General features: G+C 32.4%; 1 protein-coding gene across 3 annotated transcripts; it reads left to right on the top strand.

Moving 5' to 3' along the window:
* The first annotated feature begins 36 nt into the window (after window positions 1-36).
* LOC134529792 (TBC1 domain family member 7) lies at window positions 37-21,299 on the top strand. Of its 3 annotated transcripts, XM_063364242.1 has the most exons (7): window positions 149-656; window positions 4,143-4,327; window positions 6,624-6,814; window positions 8,298-8,393; window positions 8,739-8,868; window positions 13,294-13,429; window positions 15,783-21,299. In XM_063364242.1, the coding sequence occupies exons 1-6, from the start codon at window positions 446-448 to the stop codon at window positions 13,420-13,422; spliced, it is 942 nt and encodes a 313-aa protein (XP_063220312.1). In that variant the 5' UTR covers window positions 149-445; the 3' UTR covers window positions 13,423-13,429; window positions 15,783-21,299. The 3 variants fall into 3 exon arrangements, with proteins under 3 accessions (XP_063220313.1, XP_063220312.1, XP_063220311.1); XM_063364243.1 differs by lacking the exons at window positions 149-656; window positions 15,783-21,299 and adding an exon at window positions 37-70 and having other exon boundaries at window positions 13,294-15,393; XM_063364241.1 differs by lacking the exon at window positions 15,783-21,299 and having other exon boundaries at window positions 13,294-15,393.
* The last annotated feature ends 2,319 nt before the right edge of the window (window positions 21,300-23,618 follow it).

The following is a 23,618-nucleotide window of genomic DNA, read 5'->3' as shown; positions in this document are numbered from 1 at the left end:
TTATGTTTACGTTGCCCTATGCGACCAATAGAAGCCGAGTACTTGGTTGCGGTTGTAGTAGTTATGTTATGTATGTTTCAAGTACAAGAATATCTAGTGTTCTATAACTACTTTATCGTTTAATTTTGTTATTTATGTAAATTCTGCACGTGCTATGGTTTCAAAGCATAATATATTTGTTAAAATTAAATTTATATTTTGTAACCATGAAATGCAATAATTTCATTGGTATCCATTCGTTACGTTTGCGTACATTGTGGAAGCAGCAGACGCGATAGTAATATGTTACGGGATACCTATCCGTCTCCGCTTATGTGATCCGTCTCCGTTTTCGTGCCATTGTAGAGCAAGCGTTATGGATCTATTATCGTAGTTTAGAGGTTTAAACAAACAAAAAAATAATAAATAATTGTGTCATTGTGAGTAAATTTTCAGTAGAAATAAAATGAAACGTGATAATAAATTGGTGGGCGCAGATGAACGTAATTTCCGATCTTCGTATTATGAGAAAGTAGGTTTTCGTAGCGTGGAGGAAAAAAGATCATTAGAAATAATTCTGAAAGAAAAGCCTTTGGATAGGTTAAGACTTAGACATTTCGCTTTGAGATTTTCAGTTCCAGCATCCTTAAAAAATTTAGTTTGGAAATTGCTTTTTGGTAAGTAAGGAATTTTTATGAATTATAAAATAATTTAAGTGACAAAGTAGTAGAACAAGAAATAAATTTCTGAGGGTTGGCAGTTTTGTTCTTCGTTCTCCGGATGCAAGAGGAGTATAGTTTTGTGATACGTAAAATATGATTTATCTACCGTATTGCCCTCACTTGATTATTTCTTCTAAGTTAAGTTTAGGATGTTTCATTTTATATTACTTAGTACATCTATTAGATCTTTTTTTGTGTGGGCACGTGTGTGCAAAATATTTATTTATGTTTTACGTGATAGTTTGTGCGGATTTTTAATGGTAATTTTGTTTTGTCTCTTTTTTTTTGAAAATTCATAATAAAGTTTTGAAAATATTTTTTTTTTTTTTTTTTGAAAACTAGAGACATTCGTGTATTTACCCTCAAAACAGCATTTTTATATTCCTACTGGTATCTGAGGAATCACATTTTATATATTTTATTACAAAACCTGTGTATTGAAGCAGCCTTCACAATTTTTTATAACGTTCTTAGGTATATATTTGGCAAATCTCAAGATCTGCAAACCTAACATTCACAACAGTACATTCAGAGGCTGCCTTTTTGAATGTTTTTTATAAATATTACAAATTTTTTAGATAGTGAGAATGGTCATTTAGATAGGTGAGCTTCATTAAAACCACTTAAAAATATTGTTTATGGTTGGTTAGTTTGGTATAGCTTTATTAAAAATACTGTAAAATATTTTTAATGGTTGCTTAAAAATTGCAACATAGTGTAGCAACTAATTTACACAAGTTCATTCAGAGGCCCGAACAGTTCCAAAGTTCACTGAAGGTTACTGGAGTTCGCAGCTGATAAACTTCAGTAGCGGATAAAAACGTGCATAAAAAATGTCCATATTGTCTTTCATAGACTTAAGTGACTGAGAAATTAGAGAATAGCGGAGTTTCATTTAAAATATTTTTTAAAAGGTGTGGATGGTTGATTAGGTTAGGTTAACAACATTAAAAATGCTGTGAAGTTGAATGTTTACTTAGGTCAGAATAGCGATATCTTAAATTTATAATGGTAATACTCAGACAGACCGGCTTTTTAGAGTGGAAAGAAAAATAGCAAAAAATGATTTTCACATACTACACACTTCAATGAATTTACCCTGAAGGGATGGTTTCTTAATTCCTAATAGTGTGCGATAAATAATAGATCATAGCTTACCTTAATGTACCAGCATCAGACGTCGCAGCTTCGTTGAACGAAAAGTAAATAAAAATGGAAAATACGTTTTTCAAGTACCAGAGACGTCTCTAAATTTATCCTGAAAACATGGTTTCTTTAATTCCAACTGGTTATGAAAAATAACAGTTTAAACCTTAGATTACATTACCTGTCTTTTCCCACTGACGCCGCCATTCATTGTTTACCCGTGATTGTGTATCTTTTGGTTTAGTGCAATTGTAGCCAACTATGTAGAATTAAAAATATGCAAATTCTTTTGTTTCATATATTGAAGCTTATCTCTGGATCCTGAAGGCTGAAGTGAGATGTGTGTGGAGCTCCAGAAATAAAAAAAATATGTTAAAAGAATACTTAAAAAACTATGTCGTTTACTAATTGGCTAAGGCAAGTCAGTGATGGGAGCTCCGTAAGATTAGGTCTGACCTCGTTGGCGGGTCGCTTAGGATTACAAGGGTTACTAATCATGCAAATTATGTCTGGTCTTGTGGAAAGTTTTTTTTTAATTCAACCTACAATCATAATTCATTGTTATATGGCAAGTTTTGGTTATGTCCAGGATCTTTCGATGCACTAAATTAAAACAGCAACCATATTGTATCACTGGATAATTTATACAGGATCAGTCCATCAGGATCAAGGGATGAACATGGATACGTGATACAGAACTTTCACTTAAACTTGTAAACATATGAAATCAGTGTGAGGAAAGACATGGCTACATAATACCTGTTCACCATAGACATGAATAATAAATATACTAAATCATTAAGCATCAATGTAAACATAGTGAAAGTGTCTTGATTAACAAGAACATGCCTTCAAACAATAAAAATTTTCATGTTAAAAGCTACTTGGAATATGCAACATGCAGCAAGTTATTAATTATAGGTGTCAAAAATATATACATATTTATTTTTGTCAGTTGGTTTATCTTCTTTCAGAAAGGCAGCTTAACTCTGCTAGTGCAGATCTTTCTCAGTGGAAAAGAAAAACCCATTTTTTTTGTTATGAAATGTGGAAACAAATTCTGGAATCAAGCATCACATATTTGAGTATAAACATGCTATTTGCTTTAAAATAACTCACTTGAGCAAGTACACAGAGAATTAAAAAATAAATAAACAAAATAAAAATCTATGGCATTTGCGACGTGGCGCACAAGTGGGTAGTGGTGAAAGAATGTAGTGAAAATTAAATAATCACAGCCCTTATTTCGTAAATAACAGTCCAAAGGTGGTAACTCCAATTTTCATACTGAAAGGGGTAGCCTATTATATTATAATATCCTAAATACGGCAGATATAATATGTGTTATTAAACTTATTCAAAATTTGTCACTCAAGCTATGCTTAAATTTAAGTTCACAGTTGTGCACTTGTGACCTTGAGTACTTCATATACCCTTGTGGTGTACTTGACAAATCCAGACAAGTTCCATGTTTGGCCTTTTCAAATGGTAGTAGCCAGTTGAACAGGTTCTTAAATTATATTTTTCAACATTAAATTTTAATGGAAGAACAATGTTTGCCTGAAGTTAGAATTTTTAAAACTTCATTTGTGATAAAAATATAATGCAATTTAAGTACTTTATGATTCTACCTTTGTTTCGTAGTTACAATCTGTATGTATGTGCATGTATTTGTCTATACTTTCTTATAAACATGTTTATGTATTTTCTTTTTATTTAATTTATTTATCCTAGTTTTATATAGTGTGAACATGATTTTTCAAGTCTTTAAATTACTTAACTGTTAAATCAATCATAACCTTCTAAAGTTTTTCGAAGTGGAAACATTCCTTTAAGTATGTGAGAAGAACACAAATTCATTTAGCCTACTTGCATACTTGTATACGTCACTTCCAGTTCGGACAGCTGTTGTGGCGTCACTTCCGGGGGCAAGTGCGAATAAGTGTATACTTCAGAGGATGAACACACTGGCTTAGTCTCTGCCTAATAGTTTAAGATTTTTTAAAGAAATTAAATTATAGATTGAATATTTAAGTGTTTATAGCTTCCCTGATGTTTTGAATAAGTGAAAAGTATATTTTCAACTCAATGTATTATTTGACCTTAGATTTAGCTAGAATTTTTCTTATTTTATTTTACTTAAGTGTTTTGGAATGCCTTCTGTTCTTACTTAAATTGTATGTTTATACAGATTTAATAGTGGTAGGCTATGTGATTTTGAAATACATTAGATTTAAATTGTGTGATTTTTCTTGTTTTGTGTTTCAACTGGTATTGATTTTGTAACATGTTTAGGGGTGGTTCCGGTACACCTTGATAGCTATGACTTCGTTATGCAGCAGAGGAAGCAGCAATATGAAGACCTAAAACATGGACTGGGTATTTTAGGAATAACTTTTGATGAGAGTACAAAACCAAATTTCTTTGTTGTACTTTGGCTCCTGGACAGCGGTAAATTGAAATTAGATTGGCGTTGTCAGGTATGTGTATTTCTTGAAGAATTATTTTTTATATATATAAATTAATCACTACTAAATACTGCATCCATAATTTTATAATCATCTTTTTGTTGTTTGAATTAATTAAGCCTGGTAGTAATTGGGTCATCACTCAAAAAGTCCCAAACTTGTTTTTGCAGTCCATTCAATTGCTTCGGGACCTCAGATGTGCAGTGTATATCACCATGTGGGTGGTCCCCTTAAACTTTGTGCAGTTTACTTCACTCCTACAGCCCACTTTTCTTAACTGGCATCAGCTCACACACAGAATACCAGTGCCAGTGAGAAATTTGATAAGGTTAGTCTTTGGAGTCATGTAGATTAAGGAAACACTGAAAAGCTCACTGCTGTAAAAAAAAACTGTAGCAGTGTAGAAACAATTTGAACCTCTTAGTGGTGGTGTTTGGATAGCTTACTTACAATTAATTTCGATTTATGAACCCTGTGCCATTTTAAACAACAGTTACAAACAATACATTCTCCACCAAATACATTTATGAAGATACATAAAGAATATTAATAAATCTCTTTGAAATAAGTTAAATGAATTTATTGAAAGGCATACCTTAAGTATGTTAATTTTATCACTTATTTTTACTTGATTAGGCACAAGTCACATTTAGTAATTTTTTTTATACAGTTGTTAGGCTATTATAGGATGGAGTAAACTGTATTAGTTCTAAAACTTTCTATAAAAATCATTGGTGTATAAGAGATTTCAATAATTTTAAGATAATATTTTTTTTTGTTACAAAGATTGAACTACTCCAAACATTGCTTGAACTGGTAAAGAGCATCTTATGGAGTGGTTGAAACATAATGCACTGCTTTTCAATATTTTTTTGGCTTGAATGAAAAATATTGCTTAGTTTCATTCTGTTATTGCTTCAATCCATTGTTTTTTTGACTAATTGGAGTGTATTGAAAGTCATCTCCTAGCACACTTATTGTTGAGTTTTTGTCACTTTGCATACCTTGTTGAAGGATTTCTTCGAATGAGGGGTACAGCATACCACATAATGGATGTAAAGTTTTTCATCTAGTAAGCTACCAAAATTACGGAATGAATGAATTCACAGGGCACGGTAAACAACTAGCTACTCCAATTAGACCTACAAGGAAACCAATTTTCCCCCTGTAAATCAGTATCCTCTCTATAGATGAGTTATTTCTCAGGTTCTATTCAGATGATAACTAAAAATAGTGCACTATGATTCGTTAAAGTAATCAACCTTTATACGGGAAGATATAAAGAAAAAAAATCAGAAATCACCCTTATTGCTTCATGCAAACACTTCAGTTAGTAACGCAGAGAAAGAAAAATTTAAATAAGTGGCATTTATATTGCCTCCATACTGTTCAAGTTAAAGAACCAAAGTTTTAAATCCTCAAATGTTTAATTTTGAGACCCGCTTCTTATGAGGCACCTTTTAAGCATATTTTAAACCTAACAAGTTTTCAAAATTATTTCATAAATATTTATTATGCCTAATTTTTTTGCTTAAAATTTTTTTTCCTGATTAGGATTCCCTTAACTGGATTTTGTTTCGCAGTGACATTCCTAAAATGCAAATTTATTGCGTTAAAGAAAACTATATTTTGTATAATTTTTTTCCTTGCAGCATTGTCCTTAACAGAAATTCACCTAACTTTGTTTTCAATAATAGTGTTTCACTTAACTGCAATATGCCTAGCTTAATTTTTCTAACAACACTTTGCTTAATCTATGCTGCAATCTCATCAACAGCACACAGAGAAGGAAGAAGTTCATCAAGTTTCGTTCTGTATGTCCTCCAGGTCCTGTAAGTGTGCTTAGTTTTTATGTAACTGTTGTTATCTATTAATGTACATTCAGTTTCAATGCGTATATGTGTTGTTGTGCTGTTGGGAAGATAGCTCAGATTTTATAATACTGATAGAGAAAAAAGCAGACTATTAAATTCTAATTAAACATTTTCATTCTCTCATACCAGGAATGTGCACATGAATAAAAAGCAAAATTAAATTTTGTTTCCAGTCATCATTTAATTTTCTGGAAAAGGTTAGTTTATTTAAATTGCATGTACACAATTTTGCAAAGATTTATTCTTTATAATTATGTCTTGGTCAAATATATCCATTAATTTGGTTTATTTAATTGAAACATTTTCCAGCCTTTTTTTGTTAAATAAATTGAATGTGAAAAATTGATTTTAGGTTAGCAAGATAAAAGAGGTTTAGAATATTGAAAGTTATATTAAATGGTTGGAGCTTCCTACTTGGTATGGTTATTTTTCAGATGGAAGAAGAGCGTTACAAAAGTTTGACACACATATCAAATTCTGTGATGAATATGTTTGAGAGTGATGTGGACATTTATTGGCTATCAAGAGGTATTTTCCAATATGTGGACAAATTTAGAGGTGACATATCTAAACTTGTACAATTTACCAAGAGCATTCTTGAGAAGGAAGACAACGAACTTTACAGGTAACATTACTTGTTGAATAACATTTGATTCCATTTTACAAATAATTTTTTTGTGTTTGAATAATGTAGGTACTTCATAATACATAGACTGATTCTGCCATCAATTATGCAGTACTAGAGAGTTACAAATAGGCCTACAGTTTTGTACATTCTTGTTAGAAAAAATGTTCGGTGCTCAGAGAGTCATTGATGTTTCTTGTGACCATATGGGCCTAAATCTTAGATGACTTGAGTAACTAATGGCTGTTAAAATTGCAGAAGTTATAGAAATAAGCATCATAGAAAGGCCATTTTGTGTGCTGCTGCTGTTTTAAATTTTTTGACATTGGCTAATTTTTAGCACATTTTAAGCTTATCTGCCAATTTTTATGCTTGCAGTCTAGGAATATCATTTAAAATAATGGAAACAATTGATTTCACTTATTGTTATAAATCATGCAACAAACTTGTATTTGAATTTAAATGAAATGAAATCAGACTCCTTACTTATTCAATTACCTCACATTTGTGAGGTTTTTTAAATGGAAAATGAGCATGGTCCTGCAATACATGCCCACTGTAACCAGACCTTTTTATAATTATCATTACTTAAAAATCATTTACTGATGAGTCCAGGGGTTGTAGTGTTTTAACTAGCAAAGCTCCTTTTAAAAACCTGTTGCTAGTGATGTGTGCATTATTGTGTGTTCACTTGAAACACAACGGATTGTTATTTATGTTTATTTATGTACACTTGTACACTCTATTATGTATAAATTAAAATTTTTATTAAGAATCAACACTGTTTTAGAATACAATCTAGAATCTATGCTTCAAATCAAAACAAATAACATTTTTACTTAAACAACTATTTAAAATGTAGGTATATTTGTATTTTTAATTATTATAAGTAAAATTTAAAGCAAAAAAAGTTAATCCAAGGGAGTGATCAAGTGAATGTTTTGAGAATTGCTAGCAACATTAGTACTTTGACTTTGGTTAGTTGAAACAATATTTCTTCATAATGGTTAACAAAAATTTTCATATTTCCCATGGGTGTTAGTCACACCCTCAATAGGCAGAAATTGTTACAGCCTAAGAATTTTGTTTAGCAGAGCTGTAATGAAGAAATTTTGGTTTTAAGTTAACAAGTTGTTTATTCCCCCTTTGGGCCACTGAGCACTATGATGATGATTACAATATGAAACTAGATGTGGAGCAATAACTGTCTTTACATGTGACAACATTTTATGCTAAAACTAAGAGAAGCTGGTCCCATGCTGTTATAAATGCTCAATGTTGGTTGAAATTATGGAGAAAAAAGTTAAAGATTAAGTTTTTATTTAGCATATGAATTGTTAAAATTAAATTCATTGTGATTTCCATATCTTAAAGAGTAGTACCTATTTACTTTCTGAACATGTCTTGTAATAACATTTAACACTTCTCAGTCAATCTTGTATTGTAGCTAAATGTAATTAGTACCTATATTATACATTTTCAGCTTCCTTCTTCATATTGATGCCTTTACTGTCCTACCGATAAATAACTGGATGCAGTCGTGTTTTGCAAACGTGATTACCGAATCGTCTGTGGGAAAGTGAGTATGTTCCATGAAATTGTTGTGTGTTAACTTTTTAGGTCAGTGAAATGTTATTTTAGTTCTGGTTCTCCAGTTTCTCATTTTTACGTAATACAGTTCAATCTTCTTCTTTGTTGAGATGTACATTTTATTGGCTATTAGTACATTTCGTTGCTTTGAAAGTTTGAATATAGCATTTCATGAGATAATTTTATCTTATGTTTTTTTTTTAATCTAAGTGGTTGTATTGCATTCTTATGTGAAAAGTAAATGTCAATTTTGAAGAAAAGCGGAAGAATTTACTACTTTATTTAGATAAGTTATTTATTGTTTTGTCACCATTCATGATTTTATTTTTTGCAGAATTTGGGATAAACTTGCAGCAGGCTCATGCAAGATTTTGGTGTTTGTCGCTGTCGTCTTACTGATGACGTTAAGGAGGCGCATCTTGAAATGCAACACGGTGGCAGAAGTTTTGGAGTGTGTGAATAGGGTATGCTTAGATTTTGAATTAAAAATAAAAATAGTAATGATAATTAGTAATAATTAACAACACATTTTTCCTAGCTTCCTTTAATTTTTGTTGAAAAATATAAAGCACACAAAACAAATGATTGAACAGATTATTTTTCATTAGTGGCATGATGTTGAACATTGTATCTTAACCTACATGTGGTGTTTCATTGTGCACTTTTATCTGATCATGCAACCACAGTGGGCCAGGCAGGTTTAGAGTCAGAGCCGAGAGCCATGTAATACCATCAGAGTGCCACCTATGCAAGCAAGATATAAGGTACTAACTGTATTTACCTGAATGCAAGACGAGACCTACAATTTACTCTTTAATCAAGAGAAAATTATTTTTGAATCTCATGATATGCAAATTTTATGAAATTTTTTGCAACAACTAAAGAATAAGTATGAAAATAAGTCAGAACAAAAGCAATAAAACTGAGCCTGGTGGGTATTGACATTTATAATCTCGCTTTCATACTCCACCATATTCATACATTAACATAAAATGCATCTGAATCTCTAATAAAGTAGTTTCTCCTAGTTTTTTTCCTGCATATTTAAACAAAACACTTGAATTAATGTCGCTGATAATCGGAAAGCCGGAATTACAAAAACATTTCTCAGTTTGTCCATTATCCATCTGTCAATCAAGTACCTGCAGCCATTCAGATGGCCCAAAAACCAGTCTGTCCATCTGTCAAAACTTTGGCAAACTTAAATTTTTGAGGGACAAACGGATGGAATTATGTCTATGGTGGGTTACACCAGTTGACTGTTATCAGAAGACAAGCCTGAGGGTTTGTTTTTTGTTCGGTCAACTGTTATTGCATAATAACATTACGGCTGTTAAAACTCACATCCAACTAATTCAATTCATGACTGAATAGTTCCGAGAATTTGCCAGTACCTACAATACGAACAGACACGCAGCATCACTAGTAAACAACATTGAGATAATTCTCAGAGAGAAAACATGAATTGTTGGCTGCACTGATTTGGAAAAATTATGTGATGAACGGGCGAAGTCGTGTTGTGAATCTCTCGGCCAGCTTCGTTGATCTGTGTATTGAAAGTACAATGGACGGACGAGCTTAGATTTCTCCATACATAATAAGCTGTTTATTTTCACTAACGTTTTAGCGCATAAGTAGGTATGAAGATACACAGCAAGACTGCAATGCCTCTGTATAAAATAAATTCTTCAGATAGCTATGGAAAGTGCTACAGGGTTTTTTGTACTCCCTTTAATCTTGTTTTCACCGCATTCATCATGCATATATATCTATAAAAGTAAGTAAGAAACTAACATTGCAGCTGATACACGTTGTGTGTGTTGTTATTATTATTATTATTGTCTCTCATCATGTTTGTTTTCAAAACATGTAGAGTAAACTTTATTTATTTTGTATCAGATGTTAGTGAAATAAATGGTCCTTGATATAGCCCAGGAAGTGGCAGGAAGGGAGAAAAAAAATTGGTTGTCTGTAAAGTCGGTTTACGGACAATAGTTTAACGTGACGTCATAACAAAACATTGATGAAATGATAGCATACTTTTATGAATAAAATTGAATCATTTTTATTGAATTATCGCTATTTTTTATGGATACAAAGAAGGAGTGAAATGAAATATACAATTTAATTGATAAATTTACTTTTATTTGCACTCATTAATTCAAATATGTTTATTACTTTAACGAAGATATTATTTTAACTATAACTTTTATACATGTTTGCTATTTAACTTTTTCCAATCTGTGTTATTCTGTTAAGGATAGAACGATGATAGGAAAAGTAGAAAACGAATGGGAGTGTTTCAAGTTTAATGTGCCTCGAAAAAGTCAAATTGACGGTTGTTCCAATCGAGTGGAAGAGAGATAGATGCGGCGCAAGCATACAATGAGCGTAATGGGACACAGCGTAATGGGACAATGTGCATAACGGGACACTTTTTTGTGAGTGCAGCCGGCGTTCATCGATTTATTAGACGTCACGTCAAAAAAGTAAACAGTATAAGTTTTTTATGCTGTGCACTTGGAAAATGTCCTTGTCTAGCATTCGAGTGGTTATGGTGATCATGGCCTAGCCTGTGCACCTTACTGGCTGGAGAAACTTGGATCCTCTTATCCAATCAAGTGAGCTGCTTACTGAGTTATTGAGCTACAAACCTATTGCCCAAACGGGACACCGATTTAAAAAAAAATTTTTAATTATCGTCACAAAAATGTACTCTAAAAAATAAAAAGTAGGAAAGTACTTATGTACTAACTACTTTTATCTTAGTTTTGATCATTTAAGTCTGCAGACTAGTGAAATAAATCTTTGTATAACTAACACTTACCCAAGTCAGTTTTAAGGGGTTTTCCAATTATTTAGTCAAGTGAAACTCCATCCAGGCTTGTTCTGACGAGGTCATGGGTTTGATTCCTGACTGGATCAGGGATTTTTTTTAATGTGGAAAATTCCTTTCTGGAGTCAAGGGCTGGGTGTTTACCTCCGTACTTCATGAGGCACCTGCAGACAACTGCACATTCATCTCGCCTGGTCAACCCAGTCACACCGTGGGCATCTTCCAGTGAAATTAGGCCTGATTTGAATTTGTAACACATTTTTATTGTTGTATTCAATAAAGTTAGCATACCTGTGATAACTAAACACCTTATAGCTAGAGACCTGCAAAATTTGCAGTTTCGATGGCCTTCATGATAGACTGTACATACCCCTGTACACTCGGGCAAATAACGCAAGTTCATTGGCTGCCGACTTGTAAGTCGTCTCAGCTGGTTTGTCTGTGATTCGATCCTTCTTTGGTTGAGGGTTTATAACTGGTTGAGATTCGTCCAGATGAACAGTAAGCCAATAGCAAAATTATCTAAGAGGTATATGTGTTTGAATTCTAGCCTATCACCGAATGAATCCGCGAATTTTGCAGGTCTCTACTTATAGCAAAAATTACATGACTGAATAACATAAACACTTAAAATTGAAATGACAGCATACAGAATATTACATGTGCATCTGCTTTCAGATGTACATGGTTACATAAAACCAATTCCATGTATGTTAGTATAAAAACAACTACATTATTTGAAGGAAAAAATTGTAAAATAAGTATGTCTGCTGTTTAACAAGTGAACATTGAGAACTGTATGCCTTTCGGATCATTATTAAAAAAAAAAAAGGCTAAACTTTTGACTCCCAAGTAAATTTGGTTATAATTCATAATTCATGCTCTTCAAAAGTTTGCTACAAGAGAATTATCTCCATGAATTGAAGAAAGTCAGTTTTATATTGTGTGCATATTTATTTAGCCAGTACAATGTAAAAGGCAAAATTAAAATTTATTCCAAATAGTATAAATACATACTTGAATCACAATATTTTAATGAAAAGCTGTATTTTCTTTTTACAATCTTTAATTGATAAGTGTGTGTGTGTGTGTGTGTGTGTGTATATATATATATATATATATATATATATATATATATATATATATATGCATATATACACACACAGTGTAAACTCCATATAACGACACTTAAGGGACTCAGCATTTTTCGGCGTTATAGAAAGTGGTCGTTAAATGGAGAGAAATAAAAGATATAATTTTACTATTCTATAATGTGTATTTACTAATATAGTACACATTTTACACACAAACATTAATATTCATACAAATAACAACACTTATTGCGTACAGACTGTTATCTTTGTCTGATGTTTTTTGCTGCTCCAATATTTTAATTGTATTTGCTTATGTATTTTAATGATATCTTGAGCTACTGCCAGATCACCTTGATTATATAAAAAGTATTTTTAATAGTTTTGCTGCATCAAGTGCTTAATAAAACTTTTTCGTCAATACACAAAGATTTTCGTTTACTTGTCATGTTTACAGTTCGAAAGTCTGTAAGCAACTGCGAAAATGATAATGTGTAACAACTTGACAAAAGTCTAGTGACCGAGGTAAACATGTGCAAATTCATCATACAAAAACAAAAGACAATATATCTTAGAATCTCCGGTACGTCAGTCGAAGTAAACACGTGCTAGATAATACAACAACAAAACAGCAAACAAAAGAATGTACACAGCTGCAGTTATTATCAAGTTCGGCAACTTAGAAAGTACTGGTTAATGATTTATAATGCCGTATTGTTGTTAAATAGAGTGAGCGTGGCGCTATATAGTGTGTATTATTGTATAGAAAACTAGGTAAACCAACCAAAGTCAAGCAATTTCGACGTTTTAAGGAGTTTGTCGTAAAATCGAGTGGCGTTATAAAGAGTTTACACTGTATTTATATATGATTGCAGCAATCTAATCATTATAAGTGCTAATTTATTTATTTTATAATTTATAATAACATGTATTTTAGGAATGCATCTTCTGCGTCATTTCAGATATCTGATGAAGTTGCTGATGTTATTGTCAGCAAAGCTATTGAAATGTGGCAGCAGAATGGAAGTTCTCTTGCATCTACCAATGGCTTGGAATTTACCAAGAGCCCTGCATCCACTGTGTGGTTATAATCGCCATGTAAGCAAACTTTATCTATGTACTCCAATTCATAATTTTAAATTGAAACACTGTTTTATAAAAAAAATCAATGAAGTATTAATGAAATGCATCCTAAAATATAAAAATTCTTATGAAGGGTTTTTGCTTGTAGCCAAAATTATGAAGTATATATTCATGAAATCATGCCTGTTTTGTTTTAAAGAGTTATGTTAAAAAAAAAAAAGCGGCTAAAAATGAAGTACAGTAAATCCGTGTTTAAAAAATTCTCAATGTACTTATGAATGTAGACTTACTGACAGGAAAATATTAAAAGGTTTAAAATTGTATGTATTTAAAGATCCACCACTAATATTTTTAAAACTTATGCACTATTTTTAAGCGGTATTTTTTTGAGAGAGTTTTACGTTTTGTTACATTTTATATAGCATTATAATCTCATAAATGTTTGTATTCTTTTAATTTTTGTAAATCGTGAGGAATGTTTAGTAGTTGGAAAGGGGCCCGATCAAATAATTTGCCCCTGGGTAAATACTTATCAAGAGATTAATTTGTGTAGTGTGTATTGACTATATTGTGATAAGTGCCTGAAAGTGATTACCAAAATATCTGATGAGATGTAGAATAGGTAACTTTGTACATAGTATGTCCTTGATTCAGCTGAATGATGTAAATACTTTCAATCTCATTGAAGGATATAATCACAGATAAGTTTGTTAAATGAAGAAAAAGTTTTAATTTATTTGCAAAATATATGTTCCTGAACAATTGATGGACTTTTGTGTGAAACTTTGAATGTTAAGTAATGGCAGTCAAAATAATTTTATATATATATATATATACACACACACACATATATATACATATATATATATGTACACACACACATACATATATATATATATATATAGAGAGAGAGAGAGAGAGAGAGAGAGAAAGAGAGAAAGTTTCAGTCACATTTTTACAGACATAATTTGGCTGCAGGTTTGTCTTATGACTAGTGGTCTTAAGTATTTCTCAATGCTGGTATACACATTTGGAGTTCAAGCTGAACATTTTTGTTGTGTAAATAATAGGAAAATATTTAAGATGGCTCACCAAGCATATGGGCAGTGTTTAACTGAAAAAACTTTAACAGACACACCAAAACTTATTGCTGTTGTAAAAAATTTATTTGAAATAATTGGGGGTGACAACACGTAATGAAAATCTATGGAAAATGATGTTACTTCCAGTTTTTTCAATGAAATCATTTTACTACAGCAAAAAACTTTGTGGTGGTTGTAGAACTGCGTTCAGTTAAATATTGTCCAGATGCTTGGTGTTATTGCTATTATTTGCAATAAAAAGTTGTTGAGCTCCAACTTTAAAATCATATATATTTGGGGAGCACTAAAGACAATAATTGGTAATATGTTTGTAACTTATTTTTAGTTGTGAACCTGCAGTAGTTAGTGTGTCGAATTCTGACTTACCTTATGTACAGTATAACTTTGTTATGTTTTTTCAAGAAGCCAAGGGGGGGGGGGGGGACATTATACGCAAGAAATATCAGTTTAGCATTTGTCAGTGTTTGAATTTTTTACTAGTGTACTCATCAAGGTATATGAAAAATGCTTATGTTACAACCACTGAAGGGTAGTACACTCTATGCTTGAATTTGCTTTAACCAATCCAACAGTTTTACTTAAACATAACGGTGCTTCCAGCATATATTTTCGTCGTCTTTACAGACACACTGCCATATTTCTGTGAAATTGTCTCAATTCACGACCATAGTACGTAGAGTGGAAAAGCCTGTGTCCAATTCCTTTCCCACTTGAAGATGTGTTTTTTTTGTAAATTTCTATCTATGAATGAAATTAATTCTACTATAAGCAATATAAAAATATTTATGTGTTTTTATGCCTCCAAAGAATATGTGCCACTGTAAAATATTGTAGAAATACATACATATATCGGAAATACACCAGACTGGTAAGGAATGGAAGGATTTGTTATTTTGTTTTCCAAGATAAAGTACCAACAGACACATAACTGGGAACATATGTACATTTGATATATAGTAGAGACAGAGGTATTCAAAAATTATTATGCATTTCTTTAATTTTTGAAAACAAACATTATTAACAGGAAATGCATACATAATTCATGAAATGTTATATACAGAATGTAAATACATGTCCTTATGGGGGAAATGTTGGAACAAAAAAAGTATGACGTTATAAGCAGGAGAGCATTATATGCAGTAACATTATAACAGGGTTCAACTATATTTGGCAACATGTTGTACTGCTATGGATATGAAGATGCTCACACTGCTTATTTTTTCCATGTGCATTTTTATTGAAATACTGCTGGTTTCAATTTCAAGGTGTGCTAAGAAGAAACTGGTGAAAATTTACTTGTAGTTATGGACAAGATTTTATGGTGAATTGTAATGAAACAAGACTGAAAAACGTGTCAGTAGACAACGTGTCACCAAAGTGCAAGCAAATATGCCACACCCATAACACCGAAACACAAATTATATCATGAACTAAATAAGCATTTAACAAAATGCAACTCATATCACAAAAAATATAATCCTAAATGTATTTAATTCAGTGAATATAATTTATTTTGCAATAAGTTTGTACCAAAATATATTGACCGAATGCATATAAATTAATTAATTAATTTTGCTTATAAAAATTTGCGTTCTCTTACTAACTCATCTTTTTTTTAGTAATGTTTGTAAATATTTTATTATTTAATTGTTTGCCAGTTTAGTTTTTTTATTCAAAAACATTTTGCCCTAGGAGTGGTTATTACAAATGGTTTTACTGTTAAAATTTATTATGTATAATAGTCAACATTATGCTATTTTGGTGTAATAGTTATTAATGACACTTTTAGTTATTTATTGAATAATAAATTTTTTGAAATGAAAAACTTCATATAGAAAAATCAAAACAATGACCTAACAAACTGGCTAAAAATAAAATTACAAAATTTTCTCTATTTGTAGTGTAATATCCAGTATTTCACTGGTATAATTGAAAAGATGAGTAGGTATTGGTGTTTCGAAAGAAGGAATGTAACTATGAAATTTTTGATAGTTGTTTCAGGCTGTAAATGTTGTCGTTTATCACAATTCATAAAATGCAAGCGATGATGGTAAATGAGCTGTTCAGGTTCTTAATTTTTTATTTAAGATATTTTTGTTGTAATTAATAGAAGTCTTTGCAGTAGCTTAAAAGTATAAGAAATTAAATTTTTAAATATCAATTTTTATTGTAAAAATAATATTTATGTTGGAGATTAATTAAAACGTAATGCCCAACATATAGTTTGATTTATTTAGGTTTGTGAACCAAGACATAATATTTTCCATCCTTTAACGAAATGATGCACACACAGGACACCAAATTGAAACTTCAAGTAGAAAAAACAAAATACAAATCTGTACCAGGATTTCTCTAAACTATAAATTGGTGCTCAAATATTAAGCTATCTAGATTGGTAGTGGGGACATCTCTCCTTTAGGCTATTGTAAGTATTTTGAGAAGAATGTGTACAGGCTCGGAAAGTGAATCTGTACAGCTCTATGTTTGTCAATAGAAAATAATAGGGCATTTACTTTGACTGGCCTTAAAAAGAAAAAAGTTGGGACTTCTGATCCATTTGGTCAATGCCCTCTTTCTGACTTTAGTTATTTTTTATAAGAAATGTGTACAGTGTCATAGTGAAGTACAGAACTCAAAATTTGCAACAAAAAAAACTACAAGTATTTGTATTTTATAGAAGGTAGGTACCGTAAGTGATAAATCTGACATCACCTCAAAATACAAACTAAGGCAAGTACTTTTATTTTTGTTGTTTTCTTTGGAAATTTAGATTCTTGGGATAGTGGTTAGCTTTTTAAGCTCAGTGGTTGAGAACTGTCTGTAAGAAATATACCATGGGTTTGAATCGCAGTCCATGTTCATAGTTTCTGTGTAAAAGTTTGTTTCCCAAGCTATGTTAACTTGGGCATGCTTTAATCTTATGTGACTGACCATAGGATTACTTACCTTGTAGTTGTATGTATTATAGTCTCTGATGTCTTGCTGTTTATAACTATAAATCTTATTAATTTTTAGTATACCTTTGGCAGTAATATTGATGTCAGAAATTGAATGTGTAGATAAATGCTAGAGGAAAAAATTATGAAAAGTTACTTTCTTTATTGTTCCTAGTATTGATTTTGTTGACTGCATCACAATGAATGCTGCTGGATTTTGCATTTCCTAAACATGTGAGTAAATACTAGTGTCACAAATTTCACATGTTTGCATATAGCTTTTTTGTCTGACTGCTAGCAGATCTCTGTGGTTGCTTCTAGTCAAATCTCAGCATAATCTGAAATGGTCAAGATTTGTGTTTTGTAGTTTTAAAGTATTTCTGGTAGCATTTTCACTGTTATTTGGGAAACTGTAAGTCAAGGACATATAGGATGGTAAATCCTATAATAATCTTTCCCTAAGAAGCTTTTGACAACATTCATTAAAATGTTTCGTAAACTGTAAAATTAAAATACATAATTATAGTCATACGGAAATTTACAAAGTGAAAAATGCTATTTATTATCTTAAGGTCACTGATGTATACACAGTGCAGTAGTTTTACATACACTATGGTTGTTGTAGACTGGCTGGAACAACAGTAGCACTAACCAATTACTAATGAGATGTATTAACACTTTTTTAGGACTCTTGTTAAGTACTTGCTATATTACGAAAGCAGTGACCATTGATATGGGTGAACATTGTAACATGCATATTATGTTTGGTATAGTTGCCTTTACAGTGCTCTTATTATTTTAGAGTCAATGTATATTAACCATATATTTCAAATCTTGTCTTAAGTTGAAATCATAATTTTGATCAATCCTTATCAGTTTTTTGATTGGTAGCCAGGTTTTCATAAAATCAATAGAGCCTCCCTAAATTATAACTGACAATCCTTTTGTCAAAGTTAATGGATTTGAAAATAGGATTTATTTTTTGTATTTAAATATATTGTAAAGTGGTATTGAGGAATAATATTAATTTTTTTATTACTGTTAATAATTTAGAAGGTATCATTTTTTATAGTTGCAACATTTGTTCAAAGCTCTGTTTCTAATGTGTTTTTTTTGGCAAGAGATTATATTTAATTTGTTTGGTGATTTGACCACCAGTATGCTGTGCAACTTAGCATTTCTTATTGGCACATTAGTTTTTGAACTTGCCCATGTTGTCTTGAAACTACAATTAATTTTAAATGGCCATGTAATACAAAGTAAGAATATCAAATTGTAATGTTGCAAGACCTTGCTTTCCCCAGCTTTTAAAAGAATTTTTGGGGAATTAATATAAGGTTATATTCATTCAGAAGGTTCAGCTGATTATATAGCTTTAAGTCTATAGTGGAATAGTTTAGATACCTTTATTTTATCATTCTTAATATTCTGGTTAATAATTTTTGTGTTTAGATATTTATTTAGAAAAGCCTTTTAACTTTTACTGGTTCTCATTTTTCTTAATAAGTTATTATGTAGGTTATTTATTATCAATTGTGTTTTGATGCCTATATTTTACGTTTGGAGTTATTCAGAAGCTTTCATAATGATTCTAAAACTTTTGCTATTTTTTTTAGTGAAAGAAAGGGCAAGAGACAGGTGCGCGACTCAGTGACGCCAATGTCTTTTTGGACGTTTTTTCAGTGCCGAGGCTTTCTGGCAATTTTTATATGTATTCTTATGGTGGGAAAGTTGAACTCGTGCATTTCCCATGGTGCTCATCGTGTGGCCAAATAAATGACCCACCAAGCCAGCCCGTGGTCTGTGGAATGCTGCTGGATATTGACATACACCCCAGTAAAGTTGCCCTCGGTTAGCTTACAAAGCACTCGTGCACTGCCAACCTTTGGAAATCCAAAATGTTGCATGGTACGCCCGGCCCACAGCTCGCGGAACAATGCTTACACCCCAAGACACGACAGCCATCGTGTTTCTTAGTCTGGGTCATAGCCATATTCAGGAAGTGTTCTGTAATTAATTGGAAAAGCTATAGTTTCGCGCATGAGTATGATCCGGAGACCAAGTAGCTAAGTTCCGAATGGCACCAGAAAAGGTCACCTCGTCCGATGAAGGCCCGCATGAGCAAATCAAAAATCAAAACAATGCTCATTGTTTTTCATGATGAATGTCATGAGATGATAACAGCTTGATTTTGACCATGACACCTAATTTATAAGTTCAAGTTAAGTCATCAAAAGGAGTTGTCCACTCTGAGTTTGTTCCTCGTGGACAAACTGTAAATTGACATTTTAACATCGAAGTACTCGAACGACTTCGTCAACAAGTCCATCGCCTGCGTCCTACATTGCAGACAGCTGGATCCTCCACCATGACGTGTCGAGCCACACCGCCTTGGCGACCAGAGAGTTTCTGGCCAAGAAAAGAAATTCCAATGTTGCCACAGCCTGTGTACAGCACAGACCTGTCTCCAGCACAGACCTGTCTCCGTGCGACTTTTTTCTATTCCTCCGGCTGAAGAGGCTCATGAAAGGACGCCATTTTCAGACAGTTACAATCAATTGAGACGCCAAATGAAATACCTTTGCTGCATCCCATAGAAGAAGTTCCAGGGTATGTAATAGCAATGGAAAGAATGTTTGCAGCTCTGTGACACTTCACAAGGGTCCTGCTTTGAAGATTTTTAAATGTAAGTCATGTTGTCTGTAATAAACTGTCTTTGCCAGTATCAACCCAGTTACTTTCAGTAAAAACCCTGTTTGTGTGTGTGTTTTAAATAACCCATCAGCTGGTGTTATTTGTCGATTTTATATAATACTTGGTCTAAGTAGTTCTGCTTTTCACCGACAGTATTCACTTTATGACATGACAAGCTATTGTATGAGCAATGAAATATTTTTTGTAAATTATTTGAATTTGACATGCCATAAATTACCATAATATTACAATTATTAAATTTTAATTAATTTTTATGTCAGGATTCACCGACACTTCCGAGCATAGTTTCTGTCACTACAAAAAAAGTTGTTCTCGAGCAACGGTAATGCTCAACAATATGAATAGAGAGAAGGTCCGAAAAATACACTTGGCTGTGAAAACAGTCATAAGTAGAAGATATTGCCATGACAACCCAGGTAGTAAAACAGATTTGAATCAAGCTTGCCATGGTAAGTGTATTAGTTGAATCAAACTTGATTCAAGCTAACTAGTTTACACACGACAAGCTTGCGGCAGTGGTTCATGGTTCAAAGAATGCTTGAATCAAGCTTGATGTGTCAAGCTTGCACGGCAAGTCTAATTCAAGTCATATGAAAAGCTTGCCGCAAGCGTACATGCTATATGGGAGTGTTGTATTGATGTGCTTAATAATGCACTGAGTATTAGTGCAATAGCTGCAACATCACAATCTGTCTCAGGCCTAAAAGGTTCATTTTCATTGACTAGACATCTTTGCAACTACTGCAACTACATCTTTCCATGATGCACTAAGACATGAGGAGCTAAAGTACGAAGAATACCTCTAATTTGAAGTTTCACTGTAAAAAGTGCTATTTGTGGTTTACTTGCATTTATAGTATGAAATGGCATGTGGAAAAGTGCAAAGGGGAAGTCCGTTTGCCTGCTATGAATATTTTGGTTTCTCGGTTTAGGTTAAAGACTCACATCCGCACAGACTTTTTAAGTAAAGCAGATGTACAGAAACTGATTGCATTGTCACCTGGACATGCATTGAAACCTAAGACTGCTAGGTGCATTATAGGTAAATGGCAATTGGTTGTGCTTGGCAAAATCTGCATATCACAGAATGTGGAAAAACTACTGTTTTTTAAAATATTTTAAAGGGTGTCAAAAGTCGTTTGTACTTTTCTTGGTAATATCAAGCAGAATATAACATATCAGTTTATGGGCGAAGTAGTGATAAATGAAGATTTGAAATGTCATTTTTTTGTGCATTTCTTTTAGGCAATAAATTGTATTTAAACGTATTAAAGTTTTATAAAGTTGAGATTAATTGGACTACGTCCAAACCTGGTAAAATGTTTTGACAAACATTTATGGAAGTTATTTAAAAGTTAGGTTTTTTTTTATCTAGTACATACTGACTATAAACATTTATTAACACTGAAAATGGTGTAATATTACATTTGAATGAAGACATAAATAACTCAGTCTATAATAAGAAAAACAACGATGTAACAAAAACAAATACAAGCCCTTTTACATGTCATAAAAGTTCATTTTATACTTATGAGAGTGTTTTCTATTTAATTAAAACTAACATTTTTCCATCAGTTTTGATATCTTGAAAATAATTTAAGGGAATTTCACTTCATGGCACCTCCCTAATCTTTGCTTTTTTAGTTGGAGTTCAAAATATTTATATTTGACAGCAATTAATAATTAAGGCCACTATTTTTCTTTTTTTCCTTCTTAATCTAGTTAAACATTTTAAATATAGATAAATAATAGATGTAATTTTTGTTCCCACATAAAATTATCTTCTATGGGGATAAATTACAATTTTCTCTTCCACCTAAATAATTTGTTGGAAAATATTTATTGCACTACAATATGTGAAATGTTTTAAAACACGAGATAAAAATTTATCTTTACAATAATATCTCCAAAAAATGTTTTTGGAAAACTTACTCAGAATTTTCTTTAAGAAATAACTTAATCCATGATTTATTGCTATTTTCACTACATGTATAAATAAGTAAAAAAGTAAATGAACAATTAAAAGCATGTACAGTAGAGCACCCTGTATCCGGAATGGTCGGGACTTAGACTATTCCGGATAGTAGAAAATTCCGGAAAGTAGAAATTGACTATAAGGCCCCCTAATTGAAAAAAAAAAATTGCTCCCGAAGTTTGTGAACATACTGTAGCTGTAGATGAGGACGGCAAGGGGGGTGGGGGTAGGGTGATGACAGCTACATCCGGTGGTGTGACCTTGCCACGGGCACGCTTATCAGACCTTGCCTAGAAGCACGCTACAGCTACGTGACTGTACCATGATGTCCGCGCGAAGAAAGCAGACGTAGGCGAGACGTTTGACATTCAATGAATTGTGTTACAATTACGTAATTTACATAGTTTGTACAGTGATTTGGTGTATCCACATGTTGCATAAATAAAATATAAAATAATAACACATGGTACAGTTAGGTACGGTACATTACAAATAAAAAAACACTTACCATGACTCACTGTAGGCTACACATGTCCCGCGAATAAAAAATAATGTCCTAGAACTTAGATAAACTGCATTGAAATAATCACTGTATACGGCCCCACTTGTCTGTGTGTAAGAAACATTGTTTAACAGTCGCATTAATTTAAATTTAAAAAGCTAAACAACAAATTACCTAAATCGTCACACATTGTGAAAGACAGGAGAAGTTAAAGTTAATCACTGTCACTGTCACTCTGAACGTAACTGTTTACGTTTGTGCCACTGGTGCCAGGTGTTGGATCGTCAATGTTCTCACTCGTAGTTGAAGCAGGTGTGGAAACAGGAGCTTTTTTGAACATGTCACTAATGCGTTGTTGCCGCACACGTTTGTGCTTCTCTTCAGTCAGCTGTTTTTGAAGCATATACAAATGCATAATTTGCTGGTCGTTGATATAACTTCGTTGCTCTAGGCCAGCTATTAATCGTTCAATGTGGTGAAGGCACTCATCTTGCGAGATTTTCTCCTGTGGTTCATCTTCATCGCTACTGCTTTCATTGTTTCCGTCGTCTTTGTTACACTTAACAGAGTCTAATATCTCCTTATCCGAAAAGTGATGCACAACGGGAACATTATCATCAACACAAAACCATTCCACAATGTTTTGTTCTTGCAATTGTAAGTCTTCTAGTTCTGGATTTGTTATGTTCTTGGCATACTCCAGCAGTTCGTTCACGTTTTTTTGTTCAAAACCTTTGAAGTCGGCTTCATTTCCCTTGTCATGAACCTCGTCACGATAAACCAAAGTCGGCCACAATTTAAACCATGCCTTGTGAAATGTTGACACAGGCATACCTTCCCATGCACGAGCTAGTGACCATATGACATCCTTTATGGTGTATTCCTTTTTAATTTCTGAGATAGTTTTGCCGCCATTCAGATAAGATAAAAAGTGCTTCATGAACTCCGTGCGATAACGACATTTTAGGGAGCG

Source organism: Bacillus rossius, chromosome 2, assembly GCF_032445375.1.
Source record: "Bacillus rossius redtenbacheri isolate Brsri chromosome 2, Brsri_v3, whole genome shotgun sequence".
Taxonomy (NCBI): Eukaryota; Metazoa; Arthropoda; class Insecta; order Phasmatodea; family Bacillidae; genus Bacillus; species Bacillus rossius.
Note: the sequence above shows the minus strand (reverse complement) of the source record. Positions and strands in the feature narration are given on the sequence as shown.